This window comes from Jaculus jaculus, chromosome 16 (genome assembly GCF_020740685.1).
Source record: "Jaculus jaculus isolate mJacJac1 chromosome 16, mJacJac1.mat.Y.cur, whole genome shotgun sequence".
Lineage (NCBI taxonomy): Eukaryota > Metazoa > Chordata > Mammalia > Rodentia > Dipodidae > Jaculus > Jaculus jaculus.
In genome coordinates, this window is record NC_059117.1 from 19,650,183 (window position 1) to 19,674,355 (window position 24,173).

The 24,173-nt window shown below is 47.8% G+C and overlaps 1 protein-coding gene across 7 annotated transcripts in view; it reads right to left on the reverse strand.

Moving 5' to 3' along the window:
* Atxn7l1 (ataxin 7 like 1) overlaps positions 1-24,173 on the reverse strand; it is a 297,249-nt gene that overhangs the window by 183,273 nt on the left and 89,803 nt on the right. For all 7 annotated transcript variants that reach the window (XM_045135937.1, XM_045135933.1, XM_045135932.1 and 4 more), the window contains exon 3: positions 20,159-20,263. In XM_045135937.1, coding sequence (XP_044991872.1) covers positions 20,159-20,263 — 105 coding nt within the window. The remainder of the gene's footprint in view (positions 1-20,158; positions 20,264-24,173) is intronic.

The window sequence follows — 24,173 nt, forward strand, 5'->3', positions numbered from 1 at the left end:
AATTTTTGCAAATTTTATAGGAAACAGGAAAGGATAACAAATAGGCAAATAAATAGCAAAGTAAACAGAAATATAAGTTGGAAGACAAGTAAGTCCAAGTATATCAAGTGATCACAATAAATGTAAATGGATAAAACTTACCTATCAAAAAAGACTATCATGATGGACTTTTTTTAAAGCCATTATACTGTTTATAAGAGAGACAACTAAAATAAAATGTTGAAAAAGTTGAAAATAAAAAACTGGATACAGATAAATGAGACAAATGCTTATTGATCAAAAGACAGTTGGGCCAATGATGTCAGGCAGAACAGAATGGAAGGATCCACTGCTGGGAAGACACGACTGTCAAGGTTTTGAAGCTCTCGCCTGTGCAGACTCAAAACTGTAAATGCAAAGCCGTTGAAGTTACAGGAAAGACAGGCATCCCAGGACTGCTGCGAAAGATTTACAACTCCCTTCTCAGAAACTCTAGAGCGAGCTGACCAAAACCGATGAGGCCTACATGATATGAACTAAATAATAACTACACGGAATCCTGCACACAAAAGAGAGTTGTATAAATCATACAGGAGACATTTACAGAAACTGACCCTACACACTCATTAGTCACATGGGAAATATCTCATAAGTCATAAGAAGGATAATTTATATCTAACATCCCCTGACCATCATAAATCGAAACTGGAAATCGAAAATAAAACAATAGAAAGGCCACCCCCTCATCACCTTTTATGACTGAAAACACAAACCAATACATCTGAAGTGACCAGATGGCAGCAGTGTGACTTTATTCAGTGTGGTGTGGTTGCTATGGGACCAGGCCAATATACACGACATTTATCAAGAGGTCTCTCCCAAGAAGCATGAAACTCTCCCACCATTACAGCTTCATTATTTTCTACTTGGAACTAAATTCTAACCCAAAGGGGGCGGTTAAAGTACCTGACTCTCAAGAACAAAGAGGGGAGGTGTGTGAGTTAATCACAGCTTTGTCTTGTAACACCAGAAGCTGTGCTTGCCACATTCCTCAGGTCACACCCTGTTCAGCCACATAATACCCACGGTCACTTGCCAACGCCGGTTGGATAAACAGACTGTCCCTGAAGTGCTCCTGGGGAAAGGACCTGTACAATTGACGTGGCATCTTACAATTAATGGTATCCTGGAATTGAGACAAGGCTACACTTAACAATTTGTATGGGATCTTGTTTGCTCTTTGACAGAGCCAAGAACTCCTGAAAAATGAATGGGGAAGGCTGCGTAGGAAACACAGGGGGAGGGGAATATAAGTTCATGTGTCTTAGAGAAAAGAGCGCGTCCCACCACAATCACCTTGACCAGCCCAAGCCAGATGGATAGCGCCTCCTCTCCGAGGTCCTGCTAGCCCAGTACAATTCCAGTGCTGGCTGCCCGCTGAGTCAAATACTAAAAGGCACATCGGTAGCCAGGGGTGCAGCTTCACTGGTGGAGTGCTTACTTAGCATGTAAAGAGCCCGGAGTTCCAACCATAGCAGCACAAAACAAAACAAATCCAAAACCAGCCAAACAATCCAAACCAAAACAACTTGAGAAAAGGCTGGAAATGCAGGATCACGTTAAGATTGACCAAACAGCATTGATGACAGGTTTGCAAGTTCTGCGGACAAGTGGGAAAATAAGACAACAAACAGGCTTCAGGCTGTGTGCCCGTGTTGCGGAGGCCGGAACAGTCTCGCTGGTTCTTTTTACGAGGCAGGGTCCCGTGTAGCTCAGACTGTCCTCCGCCTCACTGTGTAGCTGAGGACGACCTTAAACTTGTGATCCTCCTACCTTTACCTCCCTCGTATTGGGATTACAAGCATGTGCCACCGCGCCCAGCCTATGTGGGGCTCTGTGCATGCATGCTAAACAAGCTCTCTCTACTGAGCTACATCCTCAGGCTTGCTCCCGCCATTATGGGCTACAAGAGTAAGGTTCGTTGTCAGTGACACCCTCCCCTGCAGGCCTCCCTTACTGCAAAGGCTGGGGATTTCCTCATCACCAAACCTGAGGGCCACCACAGGCCAAGTATCACAGGTGATAAAAGTAGTATGCTAGGGACAGCTAGACTGAGAAGTTTGGTAGAATTTTAATGGCGCTTCTGGCCAGCCCCTGCCTCCCTCAAGGCATAGCTTGATCCACATGGTCTTGGAAACAGCGCCACGGCTAGGATGCCGTCCCAGAGTCGCTGAATGAGGGCTCAGTCAATGTGAGGTTCAAGTAAGTGCGAATGTATACTGATGGGCCCCTTGGTTAGGAAAACGTCCCTGATGAAGTGGGGACAGCCACTTACAAGAGACAAGAGACGAGCGGAAAACCACAGTCCCAACACACACTAAAGCCACACCTGTCTTAGGAAAAAAATACATCTCTGGACAAGGCTCAGGGATGTGAGGAAATAATTCAAGGGAAGAAAAGCTAAGCAGCCAATAAGCAAACAAATAAATAACAGGGGCAGTCAAGCCGGCCTTGAGCAGAAATCTGTAGTTCCCGTGTTGTACAGCAAAGACCATGCTGCTTCCCCGGGAACGAAATTATGATTCCTTCCAGGGGCCGCGGGATTCATCAGTAAAATCGCTGACTTACTCTTTCACATTTATCCTCCCCAATTTGCATTTCCCCCTGGGCCTATTTGTTTCCCACGTGTCTCCTCTGCAGCATCCCCCAATTTTGCACTCATTCTTCAGAAGCGCCTGGCCTGGGAAAGGGCAGTGGGGCTGCCCCACACACAAGCAACCGTGCCCTGCAGGGTCACCTGGGTTCCAGGAGGCCCTTCACCCGAGATGCCCTGTCCTCTTGCCAGCATGCGTTTCCAGAGGGAAAGAAAGGCCAGCTGGCCACAGGAGCTGTACTTGGGACTGACTTGAGAAGCCAAAGACTTAGGGGTTTCTCTTATGACCCCTGCACCCCTGAGACCAGCCTGCATACAGTACTTGTTGTCCAGCGTGAGACCCCACCGAGAGAAAAAAAGATGAGACAGCGGGGCATCGCAGCTTAGCCAGGGGTGACGCTGTGATGTTGGGGCGAGGTGACGGTCGTGCAGTCTCGCAACCATCTCTGAAAAGCCTTCTGCTTATAAATCATGGTACACATGGCGTAGAGAAGCCAGATTTTCTTGCAGGGAGAAGAACAATCTTTTGTTTTTCTGCTTAGTCACCAAAGGAAGGAGTGGGCTTGTGCCTGGGGCCACAATTTTAGGTCAAAGGCCAACTATTATTATTATTATTATTGTTATTGTTATTATTATTATTACTATTGTTGTTCAGTGTAAAAGGATGAACTCAGATAAAAAAATGTGACTCCAACAAGAAATAAGACTTGCTTTTGCTGTTTGACTCCAACACCTTTTAGCACTCTTAATACTGTAATAGCTGCTATGCAACTCTGGGAGGGAAGTTTGGTACTATTTCCTAAGGATCTGCATCCAGCAAACTTTTGCTCTCTATATAGTTAGTGACTTACTCTGGCAGAGAGAAAACACTGCTTGGGAAATGCCGCCTGGATGATTCATCGCTGAGGATGGGGACAATTCCAAAATGACCTTTTGAATCGGCACTGGCGACATTCTTCAGCTGGTGTTCAATAAAGCCGTGACTGTTAGCCTAAGTTCTTCTCAGTTGCTGCAGCTCTGCGGCACGCGGTGGCATGGGAGCAGCTCGCACAGTCACGACATGCCAGCGAGGCGGCAGGAGCCAGGGGTCACGTGACTGCGAGAGCCCTCAGAAATCAGCTGTGGCCGCAGATCAAAGAGGTGGCCCTGCCTCAGCTTTTCCGACTGCGTCTGGACAGACAGGCATTCTCTTCCAAGTAGCAGATCTGTCCTCATCTACACTGGCAAGCTAATTCCCCCACCCCCTTGCTGCCTTCTATCTTCCTTCCATGCAAGATTCCTTTTTTTTTTAATTTTTAAATTATGCATTATTAAGGAGTTATTTAGGGGGAAATCACAAATTATGGGGTTTAAGAGAGGAATTACAAATTGTGGGGTTTAAGAGAGAAATCACAAATGGTGGGGTTTGGGACACACACTCTCATGTGGAAACACAGCATAATTTATAAGCTTCACTTAAGAGAAACTGATGTTTTTTTTGGGGGGGAGCGGGGAAAGTGGAATCGAATGGCATGTGGACTTAAAAGAAACTGAGGCTGTTAAGAGAAGTTAGGGAAAAGCCGCAAGCACATGGAAAGCAGCATCTCGAAGCTTCTGCAGGGAAGCTTGGAAAGAACCCCCACTTTTCTTTTCCCCCAATATGTGTGAGTGTAGCTGTGTGCATGCCATGGCGTGCCTGGAGAGGCCACAGACAACTTTCTGGGGTTGGGCCTTGCCTTCCACTGTGTTTTGAAACAGGGTCTCTCTCTCTCTCTCTCTTTTTTTCATAGTTTCTTGAGGTAAGGTCTTGCTCTAACCCAGGCTGACCTGGAAATCAGTATGTAGTCTCAGGGGGTAGGTCCTTCGTTCTCATTGTTGAACTGCTGCTTTTGGCAGGCTAGCTGGCCCACAGTTTTCCGAAGAGTTCTCTTTTCTCTGTGTTCCATCTTGCCATGGGCATTCTGGGATTTACAGAGGCCCTTGATCTGGGCTTTCGGGTTTGGAACTTAGGTACTTGGTTTGTGCAACAAGCACTTCATCCTCTGAACCATCTTCCCAGTTCAAGACTCATGTTTTTCATGTTTTCTTAAAAAAATATCTATTGAGCACCAACTTAAAAAAATATTTTGGGCTGGAGAGATGGCTTAGCGGTTAAGCGCTTGCCTGTGAAGCCTAAGGACCCCGGTTCGAGGCTTGGTTCCCCAGGTCCCACGTTAGCCAGATGCACAAGGGGGCGCACGCGTCTGGAGTTCGTTTGCAGAGGCTGGAAGCCCTGGGGCGCCCATTCTCTCTCTCTCCCTCTATGTGTCTTTCTCTCTGTGTCTGTTGCTCTCAAATAAATAAATAAATTAAAAAAATATTTTATTTATTTGACAGAGACACACAGAGAGAGGCAGATAGAGAAAGAGAGAATGGGTGTGCCAGGGCCTTTAACCACTGCAAACGAACTCCAGACACATGTGCTCCCTTGTGCATCTGGCTTACGTGGGTTCTGGGGAATTGAACCAGGGTCCTTAGGCTTTGCAGGCAAACGCCTTAACCGCTAAGCCATTTCACCAGCCCCTGAGCATCAACTTTTTAGAACCAGCCCTCACTTTATTAACTCAGGGGATCTAACAGTGAGCACAAGAGGATTCCCAGCACCTTAAAAATGCCTGGCTTGTTGTGTGTGTGCGTGCGCACGCATGTGCATGGAGGGGATAGGTGAGCATTTGCAATAGCCATCATAAATACTGATACCTGTGAAACAGAAGGTGCGATGAATACCTGAATTTAAGAATCAGGAAGTCCTGATTTCTGCCTCTCTGGCCACCTGTTCATCAACAACAACTGCAGGTGTCTTCTAGCAGTCCACAGATGGGCTACCTGGTGGGACTCAAGGATGTTAAGGCACAGGCCTAGCCCTCAGCAAGTCCCTGTCCAGCACAGGTGACTTGACCACAGTACTGCCACTATAGGACAAAAGGAGGAAGGTGGCAGAGGTTAGGTGGCACAGAGGTACCAGCCTGAAAAGATGGCTCGGGGGCGGGGGCAGTGATGTGAATGTGAAGCCACCTGCATCTGGGGGAAAAAAAATCCCAAGATAACTGAGATGGTTATCATTAAAAGCCAGCAACTGGGCTGGAGAGATGGCTTAGTGGTTAAGAGCTTGCCTGTGAAGCTAAGGACCCCGGTTTGAGGCTCGGTTCCCCAGGTCCCACGTTAGCCAGATGCACAAGGGGGTGCACGCGTCTGGAGTTCGTTTGCAGAGGCTGGAAGCCCTGGCGCGCCCATTCTCTCTCTCCCCCTCTATCTGTCTTTCTCTCTGTGTCTGTCGCTCTCAAATAAATAAAATTAAAAAAAAAAAAAAGCCAGCAACTTCAGGTGGGCAATATAGCAACCACTCTTTTTGTCACTTAACTTCTTGGTGTTAGATAGAAGCCAAAGGAGTAAAGTGTTCGTAGGCCGTATGTCACCAACCTCTGCTGCTTTTCTTGACAAATCACTAGCCATTCCCCTTCAACCTAACTAAATACCTGTTCACTCCTCCCTTTCCAAATCCAATCCAATCCAATCCATCAGCAAGTCCCATCAGCTGTTTCCATAATGGATCTCTTTTTTTTTCCTCTACCTCCAGGGACACACCACGACCAGCTATCACTAACCATGCACAAGGTCCCACTAGTTTCCCAGGATGCTCTGCATGACAGTCAGAACGACCTCTGAAAACGTATACCAGATTATGTCTTTACCCCACTCAACGTTCTCCAGGGGCTTGCCTATCACACTCAGAACAAAAACCAGACTCCAGCCTCCAAGACTGTTCTGGAAGCCTCAGACTTACTTTGCCTGTGTTCTCTGCAGCAAGGAGCCTTCCTGTGTCAATGCCTCTTGTGTTTGGCCTGTACTGATGTGATGCAGCTTAGCTGAACATTAACCTGAAGAAGGCCTTTTTCTGTGTACTGTACCTGTAGCACTAAAACAATGTTTGGCACCACACTGGTATTCAATTAATCTTTTTTTTTTTTTTTCTTTTCCGAGGTAGGGTCTCACTCTAGTCCAGACTGACCTGGAATTCACTATGTAGTCTCAGGGTGGCCTTGAGCTCATGGCAATCCTTCTACCTCTGCCTCCTGAGTGCTGGGATTAAAGGCATGTGCCACCATGCCTGGCTTTCAATGAAATCTTTCAAATAAATGAATAAGACTCAGAAGAAGGCAATCTAAAGGTTTAACCTGCAAGAAACAGGCTGTGATGAAATGATAAGCAGTAGTTTATTTTCAAGTAAAGGTGGACTTGATCTTCCTAAGGTTCCGAAGAGGCTCTGAATTTGCCTTGACTTTGAGCAAAACCCTTACTTACATCTACTGTAAGGTTATTTGCAACGGTACCACCCGGCTCACCGAAGTACACAAAAGAGGGAGTTTCACTGAAAATGGAGGGAATTACCAACTGTGGGTGAGTCTCGTGGATGTGCTTATTTTTGAAGGTAAGCAGAACCTGCAGGCGGAATGGAAACCGTGTGATCCCGCCATCGCATCTTCCGCACGCTTGCTTCTGTTTTACTGTCTGATGTCTAAATGTCCATTTCAGACACTGCAGCCAGGGCTCTTAAACACATTCACGGTTGCTTGCGTACTCTTTCTCTTCCCTTTCCTCACAGTGATGCCAAAGTTCTTCAACCATACCAATAGGCAGGCAAGACCAGCCTCATCAGTTAGAAAGGTGTCAGAGAGAAGCACTTATTTTCCCAGTATGGCTAGGGGACAGAAATAACCCTGGCGTAGCAGAGTTCCGTTGTGGCGTTGCAGGGAGTATGAGACCCGAAACTTTCAATAGCGTGGAGGTGAAGGTGCTCTGGTGTCAGGCTGGATCCTGGTTCTGCTACTTATCCTGATCTTGAACACATTTCTTTTTTTTTTTTTTCCCAAAGAAATTATGATTACAAGGCTGTGACAATTTTTTTTTTTTTTTTAAGAGAGAGAGAAGAGGCAGAGAGAGAGAGAACGGGCACACAAGGACCTTCATCCCGTTGCAAACGAACTTCAGATGCATGCACGCCCTTGCGGCGCATGTGTGACATCGTGTGCTTGTATTGCTGCATCTGGCTACGTGGGACTTGGAGATCTCAACGTGAGTTCTTAGGCTTTGCAGGCAAGCGCCTTAACTGCTAAGCCATCTCTCCAGCCCACATTTCTTTTATATATACATAAATGTATTTGTGAGGAGGAGGGGGGAGGGAGGGAGAGAGGGAGAGAATGGGTGCGCTAGAGCCTCCAGCCACTGCAAAAGAACTCCAGATGCATGCACCACCATGTACATCTGGCTTCTGTGGGTCCTGGGGAATTGAACTGGGATCCTTTGGCTTTCCAGGCAAGTACCTTAAACACTGAGCTATCTCTCCAGCCCTTGAACACATTTCTTTTTTTTTTTTTTAAAATTTTATTTATTTATTTATTTGAGAGCGACAGACACAGAGAGAAAGACAGATAGAGGAAGAGAGAGAGAGAATGGGCACGCCAGGGCTTCCAGCCTCTGCAAACGAACTCCAGACACATGCGCCCCCTTGTGCATCTGGCTAACGTGGGACCTGGGGAACCGAGCCTCGAACCGGGGTCCTTAGGCTTCACAGGCAAGCACTTAACCGCTACGCCATCTCTCCAGCCCGAACACATTTCTTTTAATGCTCAAAGTTACCCTTTCTTGGATGTAAGGTAAGGAGAACACAACCATAACTCTTTGAAGTGATAAAAGGATTACATAAGACAGAAATACATGCTTAGCACATAGTAAATGCTCAATATATAACATATGTATTATTACTGCTTTTACATTTCATAAGTGGAATAAAAAAAGCAGGGTTTAGGACAGGGTAAAACTCTACTCTGAGCTGTAGCAAGTCCATAATATAATATAATATTATATATATATATATTTAAAGTTATTTTTGTTTATTTATTTATTTTTTATTTATTTGAGACAGACAGAGAGAAAGAGGCAGGTAGACAGAATGGGTGTGCCAGGGCCTCCAGCCACTGCAAATGAACTCCAGATACGTGTGCCCCCTGTGCATCTGGCTAATGTGGGTCCTGGGGAATCCAGCCTCAAACTGGGGTTCTTAGGCTTCACAGGCAAGTGCTTAACCACCAAGCCATCTTTCCAGCCCTATAAAGACATATTTTATTTGTGACAGTGTCTTGGTTATGCAGCCTAGGCTAGCTTCCAACTCAAAATCCTCCTGCCTCAGCCTCCCGAGTGACCTGGATTACAGTCATAAACCACTTGTGGCCAGCTCAAAAATATAAAAATTTGAAGTGCAGAAAAAACCTAGTCCTACTGAGTTGTAAATTCTTTCAGTTGTGTGCTTGAGGTCTGGTATAAGCATTTGCTACTCAGTCAGCCTATTGTGTCTCCGCTTGGAGCTCTCCTTCCAGTCTGTTAAAGGGATTCCCTTCAGGTGCATTGTGTGGCTGTACTTTCCTAGGGACCTTGGAGAGATGCGGTCAAGAAATCTTACAGCAGGGGCTGCAGAGATGGCTCAGTGGTTAAAGGTGCTTGCGTGCAAAGCCCGAAGGCCTGGGTTAAATTCCCCAGCACCCACGCAAAGCCAGATGCACAAAGTGGCACACAGGTTTGGAGTTTGTTTGCGGTGGCAGGAGGCCCTGGAATGCCCACACTTTCTCCCTCTCTCCCTCCCTCTCTTTCTCTCCAATGCATAAATAAAAATATTTTTTTAAAAAGAAAAATTATAGCAATAATTTTTGTGGAACACAAAAAGATAGGTCTACTTTGGAAGTTAATCTTGGATCTAGGATACATGATCAAATTGAAATTTACAAAAAACAAACTCCTAACAATGTAAAGTTTGCACAGGTTCACACATTCTTGCCAAGTCTATTAATTAATGCTATCAGGTTGACAAAGAATATATTCAATGAGGCCAATTTCCTTTCATTATTTTATACTTCTCTGAATTGAAAAAAAATCTATTCTCATAAACAACAAGTAATATTAACAATAAAAATACATCTCAAAAACTAAATCCAGGGGGACTGGGGAAATGGCTTAGCAGTTATGGCATTTGCCTATGAAGCCTAAGGACTGGGGTTCGATTCCCCAGGACCTACCACGTAAGCCAGATGCACAAGGGGGCGCATGTATCTGGAGTTTGTATGCAGTGGCTGGAGGCCCTGGTGCACCCATTCTGTTTTTCTATCTCTTTCTCTCTCATAAATAAATAAAAAATTAAATCCTCCCTGGTGTGGTGATGCATACCTTAGATACTCAGGAGGCTGAGGCAGGAGGATGGTTAAATTTGAGGCCAGCCTGGGGCTACAGAGTGAGTTCCAGGTCAGCCTGGAGCTTGGGTAGAATGAGACCCTGTCTTGAAAAAAAATCAAAACAAAACAAAAATTCCAACTTAATTTTCAATCTCTCTCATACACACACACACACACACACACACACACACACACACACACACTCTGAGCCCTGCCCTGTGGCAATCAACAGCTCAGACAGGAAGCCCTGGCAGGCTAATTAGCGGGTGCTTCTGCCCTTGATGCCCCAGGAAGCCCAGGGGCACTGACATCGGCAGGGACTAACTTTCTCTAGGGCTCAGAAGCACAAATGGTTTGTCATTTCCTCAATCTGAGGTCACCTGGAGAGAGACAGAATAAAAAAAAAAAAAAAAACCATCACAGGAAGCCTCGGGAACCTCATTAATTAGGCTCCCTTGCGCAGCACGGCTGGGTGGGCGGTGGCTGGTCCCCAGCCAGTGTCGGCCGCATCTGGATGTGCAAAGCAGGAACAGGGGTGCCAGCCAGGACACGCCAGCCTCGCTCCAGGAGCTAGTCCTCAGCACTCATTTATTTTGCCACTCAGCCTCTCGGCTGTAGCTCACACTTCATTAAATTCCACCACATCACATCAACATGCAAAACAGCTACTTGAAGGGCATTCAAAAATATAATCAGAAGAGGGAATAAAGACCTCTCTGAGAAAGAGGCGGGGGATGGAATCCTCTCTTGCCTGCTGAATGACATCCAGTTTCTTTGGTTCTAAACCTTTTTTTTTTTCTTTTAAAGTTGCAGTGACATTCAAGGACTGCTGCCGTCTGAGGGGCGGGGCATGGAGCCCTATTCCCTGCGTGGGGGATGAACATCGCGCCGGAGAATCCTGTGGGATCTGTGAGATTTCTTTCACCATTTACTTATTTAAAATTTGCAGGTGGAAGGTCTGCGACTTCACAGACTTTTTTTTTTTTTTTTTGCCCACTGTTTTCTTTTCCTCTTTTCATGTGGTGGGGAAACGACATTTACTATCCCTTTAATATTTCAACAATCACTCATATACTCTATGGCCTGTGGTATTCACAAGCGTCACCAGCATTTGGTTTCACATTTGTTGTTACGTTGCTTGTGTATGTGTGTGCAGGTATGCTTGTGGATGCATGTGTGTGCAGATGCACATGCGTGTGGAGGCCAGAGGACAACCTTCAGATCATCCTTAGGCACCATACAGTATCATTCTTAGCTGTCTCCGTCTTTTGGAGACAGGCTTTCTCACTGGTCTGGAGCTTGCCAATTAGGATGGCCTAGCTGGCTGGAAGAGCCCTAGGCACCTACCTGTCTCCACCTCCTCAGCACTGAGATGAAAGGCACTTTTACGTGGGTACTGGGGGTCAAACTCAGACCCAACATAGTGGAATTCACTCTGTAGTCTCAGGCTGGCTTTGAACTCACAGGGATCTTCGATCCTCCTACTTCTGCCTCCCGAGTGCTGGGTTTGAAGGCGTGCATCACCACACCCGTCCTCACATAGACGTCTTTTTAAAAATTGGTGTTAATCCATTGTCCAGCACTGGACTTCATAAGGACACTTTTATACAAGTCCACAGGGAAGTAATCTAGTGACTGGCTCCAAACAGGTAGAAATGTCAACTTCCTGTATGTAGCAGGGATTCCCCAGCGGTTGTTTCTGGGCTTAGTGTGCATTTGCGCTCACACGCAACCTTTTACAATGGAGGGAAATTTGAACATAAAAAAAAAAGTACAGATATTAAGCCGGGAGTGGCGGCTCATGCCTTCAATCCCAGCACTCAATAGGCTAAGGTGGGAGGATTGTCCCGAGTTTGAAGAGAGGTGAGACTAGAATGAGACTCTGTTTCATAGCAAGGAAGGAAGGAAGGGAGGGAAGGAGGGAGGGAGGGAAGGCTGATAAACTGGCTGTGTTGCATTTTATTTATTTATTTATTTTTAATTTATTTTTGTTTATTTTTATTTATTTGAGAGCGACAGACAGAGAGAGAAAGAGGGAGATATAGAGAGAAGAACAGGCCTGCAGGCCACTGCAAACAAACTCCAGATGCATGTGCCACCTTGTGCATCTGGCTTACGTGGGTCCTGGGGAATTGAGCCTCGAACTGGGGTCCTCAGGCTTCACAGGCAAGCACCTAACCGCTAAGCCATCTCTCCAGCCCTGTGTTGCATTTTATGACAATGGTTCTCAAGTGAGGGCAGGTGTGTTTCCTGGGGCCTTTAGACCCTTGAGTTGTCACATTAGGGGCGGGAACAGGGTTGCTCCTCTTATCTAGTAGGTGGTGGTCAGGGAAGCTCAACGCGCTCATGACACAGGACTGCCCCACCACAAGGAACGGTGATGCCCCGTGTCAAAGGCGTCCTCTGAAAAGCCCTCTTTACAGCAGACCGGAAAGTAATCAGGAAGGAAGTCACATTCCTGGGCTGGAGCAATGGCTCACTGGTTAAAGACACTTACTTGTAGGGTCTGATGGCCTGGGTTCTGTTCCCCAGTATCTGTTTTTTTTTTCCTTCTCTGGCTCTGGAGGCCCCCTCGTCTATGAGGGGCTTGTTTTTCTTTCCCTCTTATTTGAAAATAAACTTTATTCTTTTTAAAAATTTTATTTATTTGAGAACGACAGAGAGAGAGAGAGAGAAAGAGGGAGAGAGGGAGAGAGAAAGAGAATGGGTGCATCAGGGCCTCCAGCCACTGCAAACGAACTCCAGATACATGTGTCCCCTTGTGCATCTGGAGAATCAAGCCTCGAACCAGGGTCCTTAGGCTTCACAGGCAAGCGCTTAACCGCTAAGCCATCTTTCCAGCCCAACTTTATTCTTTTAAAATACGTTCCTACCTCTTAATTCCTTAATAGGCAGGGAATACGAACCGAGAATCAGAGAAAACAAGCACAAAAATGCAACGTATCCTTCCAAAAGCCACACAGCTAACAAGAGGGAGAGCTGGGATTTGAACTTCTGCATACTGATGCTAGAGAAACTCCACTGCCCCAATAGTACTTCCCACTAAGCCACAGCTCAGGATGGACAACATGCATGGACAGATGGCTACTGGGTAAAATCAGGACCCTAAGTCCAGGCTATCCTTTCTGATTCGTTCCTCCTACGAGCCAAGCCCTATCAAACCACCCACGGAGATTTCGAGGGCATGACATGCACGTGAAAGCGTCACGGGGCAGACTTCGGAAGCATGCAGGTGGCCTAGGCCATGGCTCCACCTCCCCACCAAGAACAGGGGCTTTTGGGCAGGGGTCAGGTTGCTTTTTTAACATTTGGGCCACCAGATGGGGCACAGTGCTGGGAGCAGGAGGTATCACAGCACCCCACTAGGCTCCGTGGCAAAGGGCAGATGTCCCTTGTCAGGGGACCCACAGAGATACTTGAGCTTCGTGGCATTTCCAGGGAGCCGACTCCAGGGTATCACGAGACTGTAAGCCAATATGTGCGCAGCGAGGTCCTGGGGCTCCCAGCAGATGTGATCACACTGAGGCTCAACAGCTCCCGCCGCCCAGTGTGGGAATCTGCACTGGATCACGGGCCAGAGGCAGCGGGCTGACCTCACAGTGGCAGCCCCTGGAGACGGCGGGCAGCAAGGACAGGAAGCACTTGGCTGAAGTGGTTTTTCCCATTTTTCATAAGAAACTTTCAACTTCATAAAAAAAAAGAGCCACATTTTATTGACAATAAAGGCTACCCTTTATTTCCTTACCACATGCCAGAAAATTACACACACTTTTCATCACGGTAACTCAGCAGGGCAGGAACTGGAGCTCTTGTTCTATAGATATAAGAAAACGAGGCCCAGAAAGCTCATGTAAATTCACCTAAGGTAAATGTGGCATGCTGCTTTGATTTTTATTTTATTTTATTTCTTCATTTATTTATTTATTTTTGGTTTTGGTTTTGGGTTTTCGAGATAGGGTCTCACTCTAGCTCAGGCTGACCTAGAATTCACTAGGTCGTCTCAGGGTGGCCTCAAACTCACGGTGATCCTCCTACCTTTGCCTCCCGAGAGCTGGGATTAAAGGCATGTGTCACCACGCTTGGCTCGCATCCTGCTTTTTAAAAATTTTAGTTTTATTTATTTATTTGAGGGAGGGAGAGAAGGGGAGAGAGGGAGAGAGAAAGAAAGAATGGGTACATCAGGGCCTTCAGCCACTGCAAACAAATTCCAGATGCACGCGCCACCTTGTGCATCTGGCTGACGTGGGTCCTAGGTGGAGTGGGGAATCAAACCTGGGTCCTTAGACTTCGTAGGTGAGCACCTTAACCACTAAGCCATCTCTTGAGTGCACGTTGCTATCCTGAGGGACTTTGCGAAGTAAAAATTTCCACTTGCTCTTGGTCCTCAGTTCCCGATAGATGCTGATCCTTCGTAATCCCCTTAGCGAGCGGTGATGGGGTGAGGGGAGAAGCTTTGTTGGGTTCGGGTCTTCATCTCAGCTTCCAGGTACCAAGGCTTTAGCCTCTCCCTCCTGAATCTTTGGAGGGTGTGTCCTTGTGTGTGCGAATGTGCTGACATTTCAGGACGGAGGCTGGCAAGATCACATGTGATTAGAGAGTTGGCCCCACCCAACCTGAATTAGAAATCAAGCTGTTCCCCAACAGCCAGTGCGTCTACCCAGCCATGTCTACACAATGGAACCACCACAAACAAACCCACTGAATGACAAACTCAAGAAATTCTGGGTGGGCCAGTGCATCTACCTGCTTGGTGGTCCATCCCTACCAGGACGAAACCCCTGCATCCAGACCCTTCAGCGCTCACCATGCTTGTTGCAGAAGGTTCATCGACACGTTCCGTCCCATCCTTTACGACATAAAGAATTATAACTGGGGCTGGAGAGATGGCTCAGTGCTTAAAGGCACTTGCTTGCAAAGCCTGATGTCCCGACTTTGAGTCCCCAGTACCCACGTATAGTCAGAGGCACAGTGTCACATGCACCTGAAGTTCTCTGGCAGTGGCAAGAGACCCTAGTGCACCCATTCTCTCTTCCTACCCCTTTCTGTTTTTAAATAAGTAAAAATAAAATATTCAAATACTGAGCTCACGCCTTTAATCCCAGCACTTGGGAGGCAGAGGTAGGAGGACTGCCGTGAGTTTGAGGCCACCCTGAGACTACAGAGTGAATTCCAGGTCAGCCTGAGCTAGATAGAGTGAGACCTTACCTAGAGAAACAAAAACAAAACAAATCAAAAACGAATTATAATAAAGTAAACGTAAGCATTTCTCTTAGTTCTCTGGGTTGCTAATGCAAATTATCGAACCTGTCGAGGGGCTTGTAGGAGCAAGTCAGATGGAAGTGTGGGGAACTTTGGGAGCATGACCTTGATTGCCACCTGATGTGAAGACCTGTCCAGAGACTGAGCCTAGACCTGTGGGGTTTGTGCTAGCTCTGGGTGGTGACTGCGAGAATGAGTTTAAGCCACAACTGCTGGCAGCGAAGAACAGCTTGGTGTGGGATGCTCACAAGTTTGGGGTCAGAAGTGCTGAGTAAGAAGCTGTTTCCTTTAACTACTACCAATTTCCAGAAAGTCTCCACAACCTATGTTTAAACACACACACACACACACACACACACACAGAGAAGCCCCTTTTCTGATATAAGACTAAGTGACCAGTAGACAATACAATCATGAATGCTGCCACGCACCTCGGATGACCCTGTATTTTGGCTGCTGGGAACACAGACTTGAGAAGGGATATTCCTGGTACTGAAAGCAGAGACGGTCCACAGACAACTGGGTGTCAAGAGGTGCAGAACAGAGGTCTGTGGGGCGAATCCTACGTAGGTGAGGACAGTGTCACAGGGAGAAGGGGAGGAGGAAGTGAACGCTGGGTCACATGGTCCTGTTGTTTCAACATCCGCACAAGGCTGGTGGAGTACCAATTTACAGATGAACAAACTGAGGTAGAGAAAGAGGAGGTGACTTGCCCCAGGTCACAGAGTGAGTGGAAGGAAACCTAGAACCTCTGCCTCACTCCAAAGCGTATGCTATCTCTACTACACCAACACACTTCAAGCGACTTCTTTTTATAAACAAAATTTTTATTTAATTTAATTTATTTATTTGAGAGTGACAGACATAGAAAGAGGGAGAGAGAGAGAGAGAGAATGGGTGCCCCAGGGCCTCCAGCCACTGCAAACGAACTCCAGACGCGTGCGCCCCCTTGTGCATCTGGCTTATGTGGGTCCTGGAGAATTGAGCATCGAACCGGGGTCCTTAGACTTCACAGGTAAGTGCTCAACCCCTAAGCCATCTCTCCAGCCCTCAAGTGACTTCTTGAAGCAGTGGGCATGGGGGAGAGTCAGAGAAAGGCCTAGTGGGTAGAGCCTGAACCTCTGGCCCAATTTCTCCCCCAGTGGCTTACTTTCCACATATATTTACATTTTGGGGCTCGGTGCAAGAGACAGAAAGAAAAATGGCTATGCAGTCATCTTCCCCACCTGCCCTCAAAACGAGGCCCCGCTCTGCAATCTTGGGCATAGCCCCCCGACCTCTTTAGCCCTAGTTTCCTTGGCCCCCAAATGGGTATAACATTCATACCTACTTCACAGGGCTGCTGAGAGGACCACATGTTCAAAGATATGCAAAGCACCTGGCACAGTGCCTGGCACTTAACACAACGGCCCTCTTACCAACTTGTTGAAAACTGCCAGGCTCATCACTGCTAGGGCAAAACAAGAAAAACAAAAATATGCCGGGCGTGGTGGTGCACGCCTTTAATCCCAGCACTCGGGAAGCAGAAGTAGGAAGATCGCCGTGAGTTCGAGGTCACCCTGAGACTACATAGTGAAATCCAGGTCAGCCTGGGCTAGAGTGAGACTCTACCTTGAAAAACAAACAAACAAAAGAACAAAGATATTGTTGTGGGGCTGAAGAGATGGCTTAGCTTAGTGGTTAAGGTACTTGTCTGTGACGTCAAAAGACCCAGGTTTGATTCTCCAGGACACCTGTAAGCCAAATACACAAGGTGACACATGCGTCTGGAGTTTATTTATTTGCAGTGGCTGGAAGCCCTGGTAGCCAATCTCTCTCTCTTTCTCTCTCAGATTAAAAAAAAAAATTTTTTTTGTTCATTCTTATTTATTTGACAGTGACAGAGAGAGAAAGAGGCAGAGAGAGAAGAGAAGAGAGAATGGGCGCGCCAGGGCTTCCAGCCACTGCAAATGAACTCCAGACCCGTGCGCCCCCTTGTGCATCTGGCTAACATGGGTCCTGGAGAATTGAGCCTCGAACCAGGGTCCTTAGGCTTCACAGGCAAGCACTTAACCATTAAGCCATCTCTCCAGCCCAGAAATAAAATATTTAAAATTACTGTTGGGTTATGTTATGTTTGCTTTGGTAGTGCTGGAGATCAAACCCAGGGCCTCGAGCATGCTAGGCAAGGGCTGTGACTCTGAGCCACACTTGCAGCGCACGGGAGCGTTACAGACTGACCATGTGTGCCCTTCCCTCTGCAGAGTCCTGTGTTGAAATCCCCGCACCCAGTACTGTGATGGCATTAGGAGGCAGCGCCCTCAAGGATGGGACTCGGGTACTTGTACGAGACTCTCAGGGCCACTGTCCTCTTTCTACTGCGTAAAGATACAGTAAGTAGCTGGCTGCATGTAGCTGGACGAGAACCCTCACCAGAACCCAATAAGGCTGGCACTATGACCTCAGACTAAATTGATTTCTGCTGGTTGTTAAGCACCCTCGTCTATGACTCGTTGTTGTAGCACCCTGGCCGGATGAAGACAGACATTCATGAGATTATAGGAGGAATGCTTCAGGGGAGGAATTCTACTAAAACATAGTCCTCGGGGCTGGAGAGATGGCTTAGCAGTTCAACGCTTGCATGCCCGGTTCAAGGTTCGATTCCCCAGGACCCACGGTAGCCAGATGCACAAGGGGGCGCACGCGTCTGGAGTTTGCAGTGGCTGGAGGCCCTGGCGCTCCCATTCTCTCTCTCTCTCTACCTTTCTCTCTGTGTCTGTTGCTCTCAAATAAATAAATAAAAAATGAACAAAAAAAATTAAAAAAAAAAAAACAAAACAGTCCTCTGAAGAGTTGCTGCGGCTCTGAGCTGTGCCTTGGGCTTTCTCTGGGCCCCGATGCACATGGGCTTCTGTATTATTAGAACACACATCTGGACGATGAGCGATGCCTTGGTGCCTTCATCTTGCTGAGCTGTGGCTGTGTCTCCGCCGCTGCTTGTCAGCTGGCTCAGCAGGAAGCACAGTGGAGGACAGGCTTCCAGTGAGGAGGTCACTAACCCCAAAGCCCCAAGCTAATTTGCTGCTTCTGCTCGGGGCAGGTGGCCGCCACGCCACTGGCTCCGCTCCTGGGCGGATACCCGGCTCTCGCCCCCAGACTCTCAGGGCGCGCGGAGGCCTGCGCGTTGCATCAGCCACCCCGGATCCCGGTAGGCGAGAGTGCTCCTTGGCCCAGGGCGGATTCTTCAGGGAAGTTGGGAGGGACCCTGTTCCTTTTCTGGATCCTTCCATCTCCAAGGCTACTGGCAAGCCAAGTTCCCAGGGAAGGTTTTGCTGGTTTCCAACAGCATGCCAGCCATGCCCAGGCTGGGACTTTTGCTTTGTCTTCACCGCTGTATCCCAGTGCCTAGAGGGGTAGCAGGTCCCTCTGAAGGACTGAGCGACGGGCGCGCGGGATGACCTAGGGTCTGCACGCTCATCCAACCCAGCCATTCGTTGAGTGACACTTGGGGTGGGACCTCCTTGCCACTGCTACGCTTTGGATGCGCCTTCCGCCTGTCATCACAGCTGGTGGCGTCGCCACTGGGCCTGTGACAGGGCCATTTGCTACAGAGCACTGAGCAAGAAGGGCAGTGCCCGCCGAGCGCATACTCGCCCCATTTGTGCTCACGCGGCCAGAAAAGAAAGTGCCAGCGCTGGGCACACCCACACAAGCCACCTCCTCGTGGAAGAGACGAGAAAACCCGGCAGGCTGAGGACAGAGCTCGACTCAGCTTCTCACCAAAGCTCTTTGGATGGGACTTTCTAGAGTCCTGGCTCTTCTTCGACCGGCCCAGAGCCTGGGACTAATTAAAAAGTGTCTAAGTGGCCCTGGAGCTTGGATTCTTTGACTAAAATATTACAAACACAAAACACTGCCACAGTCGGTACCCAGATACAGACTTTACATATATAGATTTACATATATGTATATATCACATACATGTCTAGCTATGTCCTCAGATGATATTAGTATATATGTAGATATCCTATAGTCCCAAGCTCATTGACTTCTTTTGTTTTTTTGCTTATTTATCACAGCAGAGGGATACTAAGGAGGCAGGGAAAGGCAGAGCAGAGTGTGAGAAATGGGGAAAATGTGTGTGATCTGCAAAAGCACATTGAACATTATAATTGCTTTGATTTTATTTTTTTAGGCACAATACTGAACATGGACTGAAGCTTTTATAGCAAAGCAAGGCATTCAGAATTTATATTCACCAAAAAGGACTATGACTTAAATAAATAGACTGGAAAATACCCTCCTAGCCTCACATCATATGACAGCTCTGGAAATCATCTAGTCCAAGACCCAGTTAAAGATAAGGAAACTTCTACTCAGAGAGATTAAGTGACTTCTTGTCTAAGGTCAGAGAGCTATTTACTCGTTTCTGAGGGGAGCAGCCACAAGGAGCTTATCTGGCCTTATAGTCACAACTGCTCTGCTGACAGAGGTAAGGAGTTTCTCACACCCAAGATGTTCACATACAGAGAGAAAGTGAGTTCCCAAACACGCTTGGCCTTTTGAAATTGGGGGGACAAGCAGAACCTGGGGTTATGCCTATATCCATATTGGGAGGCGGTGGCATTTCATGACACACACTGGACTACCTTTGGCTCCAGCCTTCCTTTATGCAAATCTGGGAAGCCCGTCTCCACCCTCTTTCAGGGGGAGCAAATGCCAGGCTTCAGGAGCACCTCCTCAAGCCACCACCCTCTCCCTTCACCCAGGCTACCCAAGGCCAGGCTGGGCTGACCTTTCGGTCTAGTCACACCTACCAAGGCAAAGCGAAGTTTCCTCTCATTTGTTCTGACAAGAGAGTGTATTTCAGCAGGAGGACTAAGCTCTGAAACCAGTTACTCCGCGTGCAGAGATAACCACCCCAGGCCAGCGTACCCAAAAGCCTTGGGCTATGACAGACACAGGTCCACCCTGCTGATGGCCCAAGGGTGGACCCAAGGCCCAGTGCAGGGGCCGCCCACGCATCCACCGGGTGCAGAAGTCCACTTACCGCAGTGTGACTGGAAAACCTGCGGCTTGACGACCTGGTTACAGGCGCTGCACACTACTAGATAGAAGTCATCATGTGCTGGGTAGTGGCCAAATAAGTGCATATCTGTGGGGGAAAGGAAAACAGGGTTGTTCTTGTTGTTGTTTTTTCCTTTTTGAAAAAAGCAATTAAGTCTCAGAAGGTGTACAGTTTCCTCTTGGAATTTCTTCAAGGACAGTTTTACACAGGAAGGCAACCAGCTTGTCACCACACAGATCCGCAATTCTCAGAGAAGCAACTGCCTACCCCCCCGCTCCTTGGAGCCCCCCCAAAAAAGCAGTCTGTGGATTCAGATAGTGACGACAAGCAAGGCTCCTTGAGCCACGTGCCAGGGAGACCAAGCCCAGGGTCAGCTGGGACCCAGCGTGACCTGACTTCAGGATTGTGGGTCTCCCCGTACCCTGCTCTGTTCCTGCAGTGGTCCCTCGGGTGAGCAGGGGGGAGGAAGGGGCTGGGGGTGGGACGTAGGAGTCACCTGGGTTCCCATCAGCTGTGACCACAGGGCAAGCAGTCTGGGCTGCCATCGCCGTCCAAGCTCCTTGATGCTCTTTCTAAGTGACCGGGTGAGCGAGGGCGCCGGGCACTGTGCTAGGTACCAGGGAAAACCGAGGAGCAAGAATGACGTCACCGTTCTCCTGCAGCTCATTTCAGCAGAAGGAGGGGCGTGACACATAACCACACTAGAGGTCACTGGATGTCGCGGTGACAATGGCTGCAATGGTGAGATGTACGGGGTCCCAACAGCTGTTGGTGGGTGGGCCTAGCCTAGTCCACGTGTCTGAATACACTGCGGAGGCCACAGCATGAGGGACAGAGAAACTCCTCTGGGGTTGGAGGGAGGAGCTCAAAACTGAAGCTAGGGTTGAAGAGATAGCTCAACACGCCTGCAAAGTCTATTGACCCGGGGTGCAATTCCCCAGTACCCACATAAAGCCAGATGCGTAAAGTCTCTCTATCACCCTCTGCTTGCAAATATATAAATCATTTTTTAATAAAAATGATTAAGCTAAAGATGAAAGTTCTGTACCTTGGAGGAGCCTCTTGTTTTCCAGGTGGGAACAGAACAGGGGAGAGCACTGTGTGGGGGAAGAGCGGGGGTAGGGACGGGGGGCTCAGAAGCTGCAGTTGGAACAGTGGAAGCTGCAGAGCGTTTTGAAGCAAAGAAGGAAAGTGATCAGACAGTGACTGAAAAGATCACTCATGCAGCCATCTACCCGAGACACGAATGCACAGGTCCACACAAAACTTCATGTGTGGATGTTTTTATAGCAGTGAGTCTTCAAACTGGCCACCACGTGGAAACCTGAATGCCCAGTTGACGGACGAATGAAAGGATAAGCAAAGTATGCATAGGCACCATGTGCTGAGAAGAAATGACAGAGGAGTGCTCAGCAGTGAAACATCTCCATCACACCCTCCAAGGCTCAGGGTCTATTGCAGAAGAGGTGGTGGGAAGAATATAAGAGCCAAAGGAAGGGTAGGGATGCTTACAAAGCAATCGACCAGAAAGAAATTGGCCTCGATATCCATGACCTTGCAGGGCCTAGCACTGTCTTCAAAAGACCCTCATATTAGGAGGAAAAGATGATGGCATCAAAATGAAACAGAGACTGGGCTGGAGAGATGGCTTAGTGGTTAAGGTGCTTGCCTGCGAAGCCAAAGGACCTCGGTTCGACTCCCCAGTACCCACGTAAGCCTGATGCACAAGGTGGTGCACGCATCTGGAGTTCGTTTGCTGTGGCTGAAAGCCCTGATGCATCCATTCTCTCTTTCTGTCTGCCTCTTTTCCTCTCTCAAATAAATAAATAAAAATAAAAATTAAATAAAATAAAAGAGAGACTAATGGAGAGAGGGAGGGGATATGATGGTGTGTGGATTTGAGAGGGGGAAAGTGGGGGAGGGGAGGGAATTATCATGGTTTATTGTCTGTAAGTGTGGAAGCTGTCAATAAAAAAAAAAAAGTTTTAAAAAAAGCCACAGTGTATAGCAGAAGACCCTCCAACCATAAATAGGAATAAGGTGCTGACGCATACTACAACATAGACAAACCCTGAAATATGATTAAGCGAAAGGAGACAGACACAAAAAGCCATATACTGTATGCTGCAATTTACATGAAATGTCTGGAATGGAAAAAATTCACAGAGGCAAAACACAGGGAAGCGCTGGCACTGGGCATGGGTGGTGGTAGTTATAGGTAAAGGATTTATTGTGGGGCAGCAAAAACGTTCTAAGATTGGGCATGGGTGGCGGTAGTTATAAGGTAAGGATTTACTGGGGGGCAGCGAAAATGTTCTAAGATCGTCAGCAGTGATACTTGCAACGTATGATAAACACGGAATTGTACCTTTTAAATAGGAGGATATATTGCATACAAATTGTATCTCAATAAAACTGTCATACCCAAGAATGGTCTGTTCTGAGGAAACCTTTGGTCACATCTCCTCACGCACCAGGAGGGCCTTGGAAAACATCTGCCTCTTTGCTGACCAGCTCCATATGAGAGACTTGGGCTCTGGGAACTTGGTAGTAAAAAGCTCCCCAGGCTGATGGACCAGTGACCTTGTGTGCATGAAGGTGTTTTTGCCACTACAAGCACCTCCCAGACCACTTTAACCAGACTCAGCCTGTGTCTTTAATGAGCTTTCCCGGACATAGGACAGTGCCTCTAAACTCTGACCCCAGGTTGGGAGGACAAGCCAAGCTCCCTTTGCTACAGGGAGTTAACAGCTCAAAGAATGCTCTGCAGGATGCCTGTGCTCTGGTCCTTAATACACAGTCCTGATGTTTCCAGGTTCATGTACCAGGTGACAAGGGGTCAGAGACCCTAACTCGTCCTGGAGGAGGCCAGTGACTGGCAGGGAACTCTCACAACAGAGACCTCTTGCCACTGCAAACAAATTCTAGATGCCTGTGCTTATGGGCATTATAGCCACTTACCCCTTGCCAGTGCCTGGCATGCTCCCCTATTGCTATTGTCCACCTTATGTTGGCCAGGGGGTGATGTCCACCCTCTGCTCATGCCATCGTTTCCCCCTGCCATCGTGGAGCTTCCCCTCGAGCCTGTAAGCCAAAATAAACCTCTTTTTCCCCACAAGCTGCTCTGATTGGGTGATTTCTACCAGCAATGTGAACCTGACTGCAACACCACACAAAACGAAGGAATCAGTCTCCACGCCTGCCTCTGTGACACAGGCCGCCTGGTCTGTGGAGGGCCTGTCCAGAATCCATTTTATTTTTATTATCTTGTTTTTTTTTAAATTGATTAGTTACTTATTTTAGAGTGAGAGAAAGAGGAAGACACACACACACACAACACACACACAGAAAGAATAGGCACACCAGCATCTGGCTTACATGACTACTGGAGAATCTAACCTGGATCCTTAGGTTTTATATTTTTTTGAGGTAGGGTCTCGCTCTTGCCCAGGCTGACTTGGAATTCACTCTTTAGTCTCACGGTGGCCTCGAACTCATGGCGATCCTCCTACCTCTGCCTCCCGAGTGCTGGGATTAAAGGCCAGCTCTCAAGACATCCTTCTATGCTCCATTCTTCTGTGTCCTCAGAGATGTGCAGAGTCCACACCAATGTCCCGCACTCCCAGAGACACATACCCCTGCTAGGCCACTGTTGAAAGTAAAAGTTATAGTTGTCTAAGGCTGTGGCCTTCTGGGCATGTGTTTCCTCTGGTCCTCCACTTTCCTTCTTATTTATTTATTTTTAGAGAGAGTGAGCACAAGAGAGAGACAGAGAGAGGGAGAGACAGAATTGTCATGTCAGGGCCTCAGCCATTGAAATTGAACTCCAGATGCTTGCACCACCTAGTGGGCATATGTGACCTTGCGCGTGCCTCACCTCTGTGCATCTGGCTAATGTGGGATCTGGAGAGTCAAACATGGGCCGTCAGGCTTCTCAGGCAAGCGCCTCAACCGCTAAGCCATCTCTCCAGCCCTGGGACTTTTCTTACATTGCCTG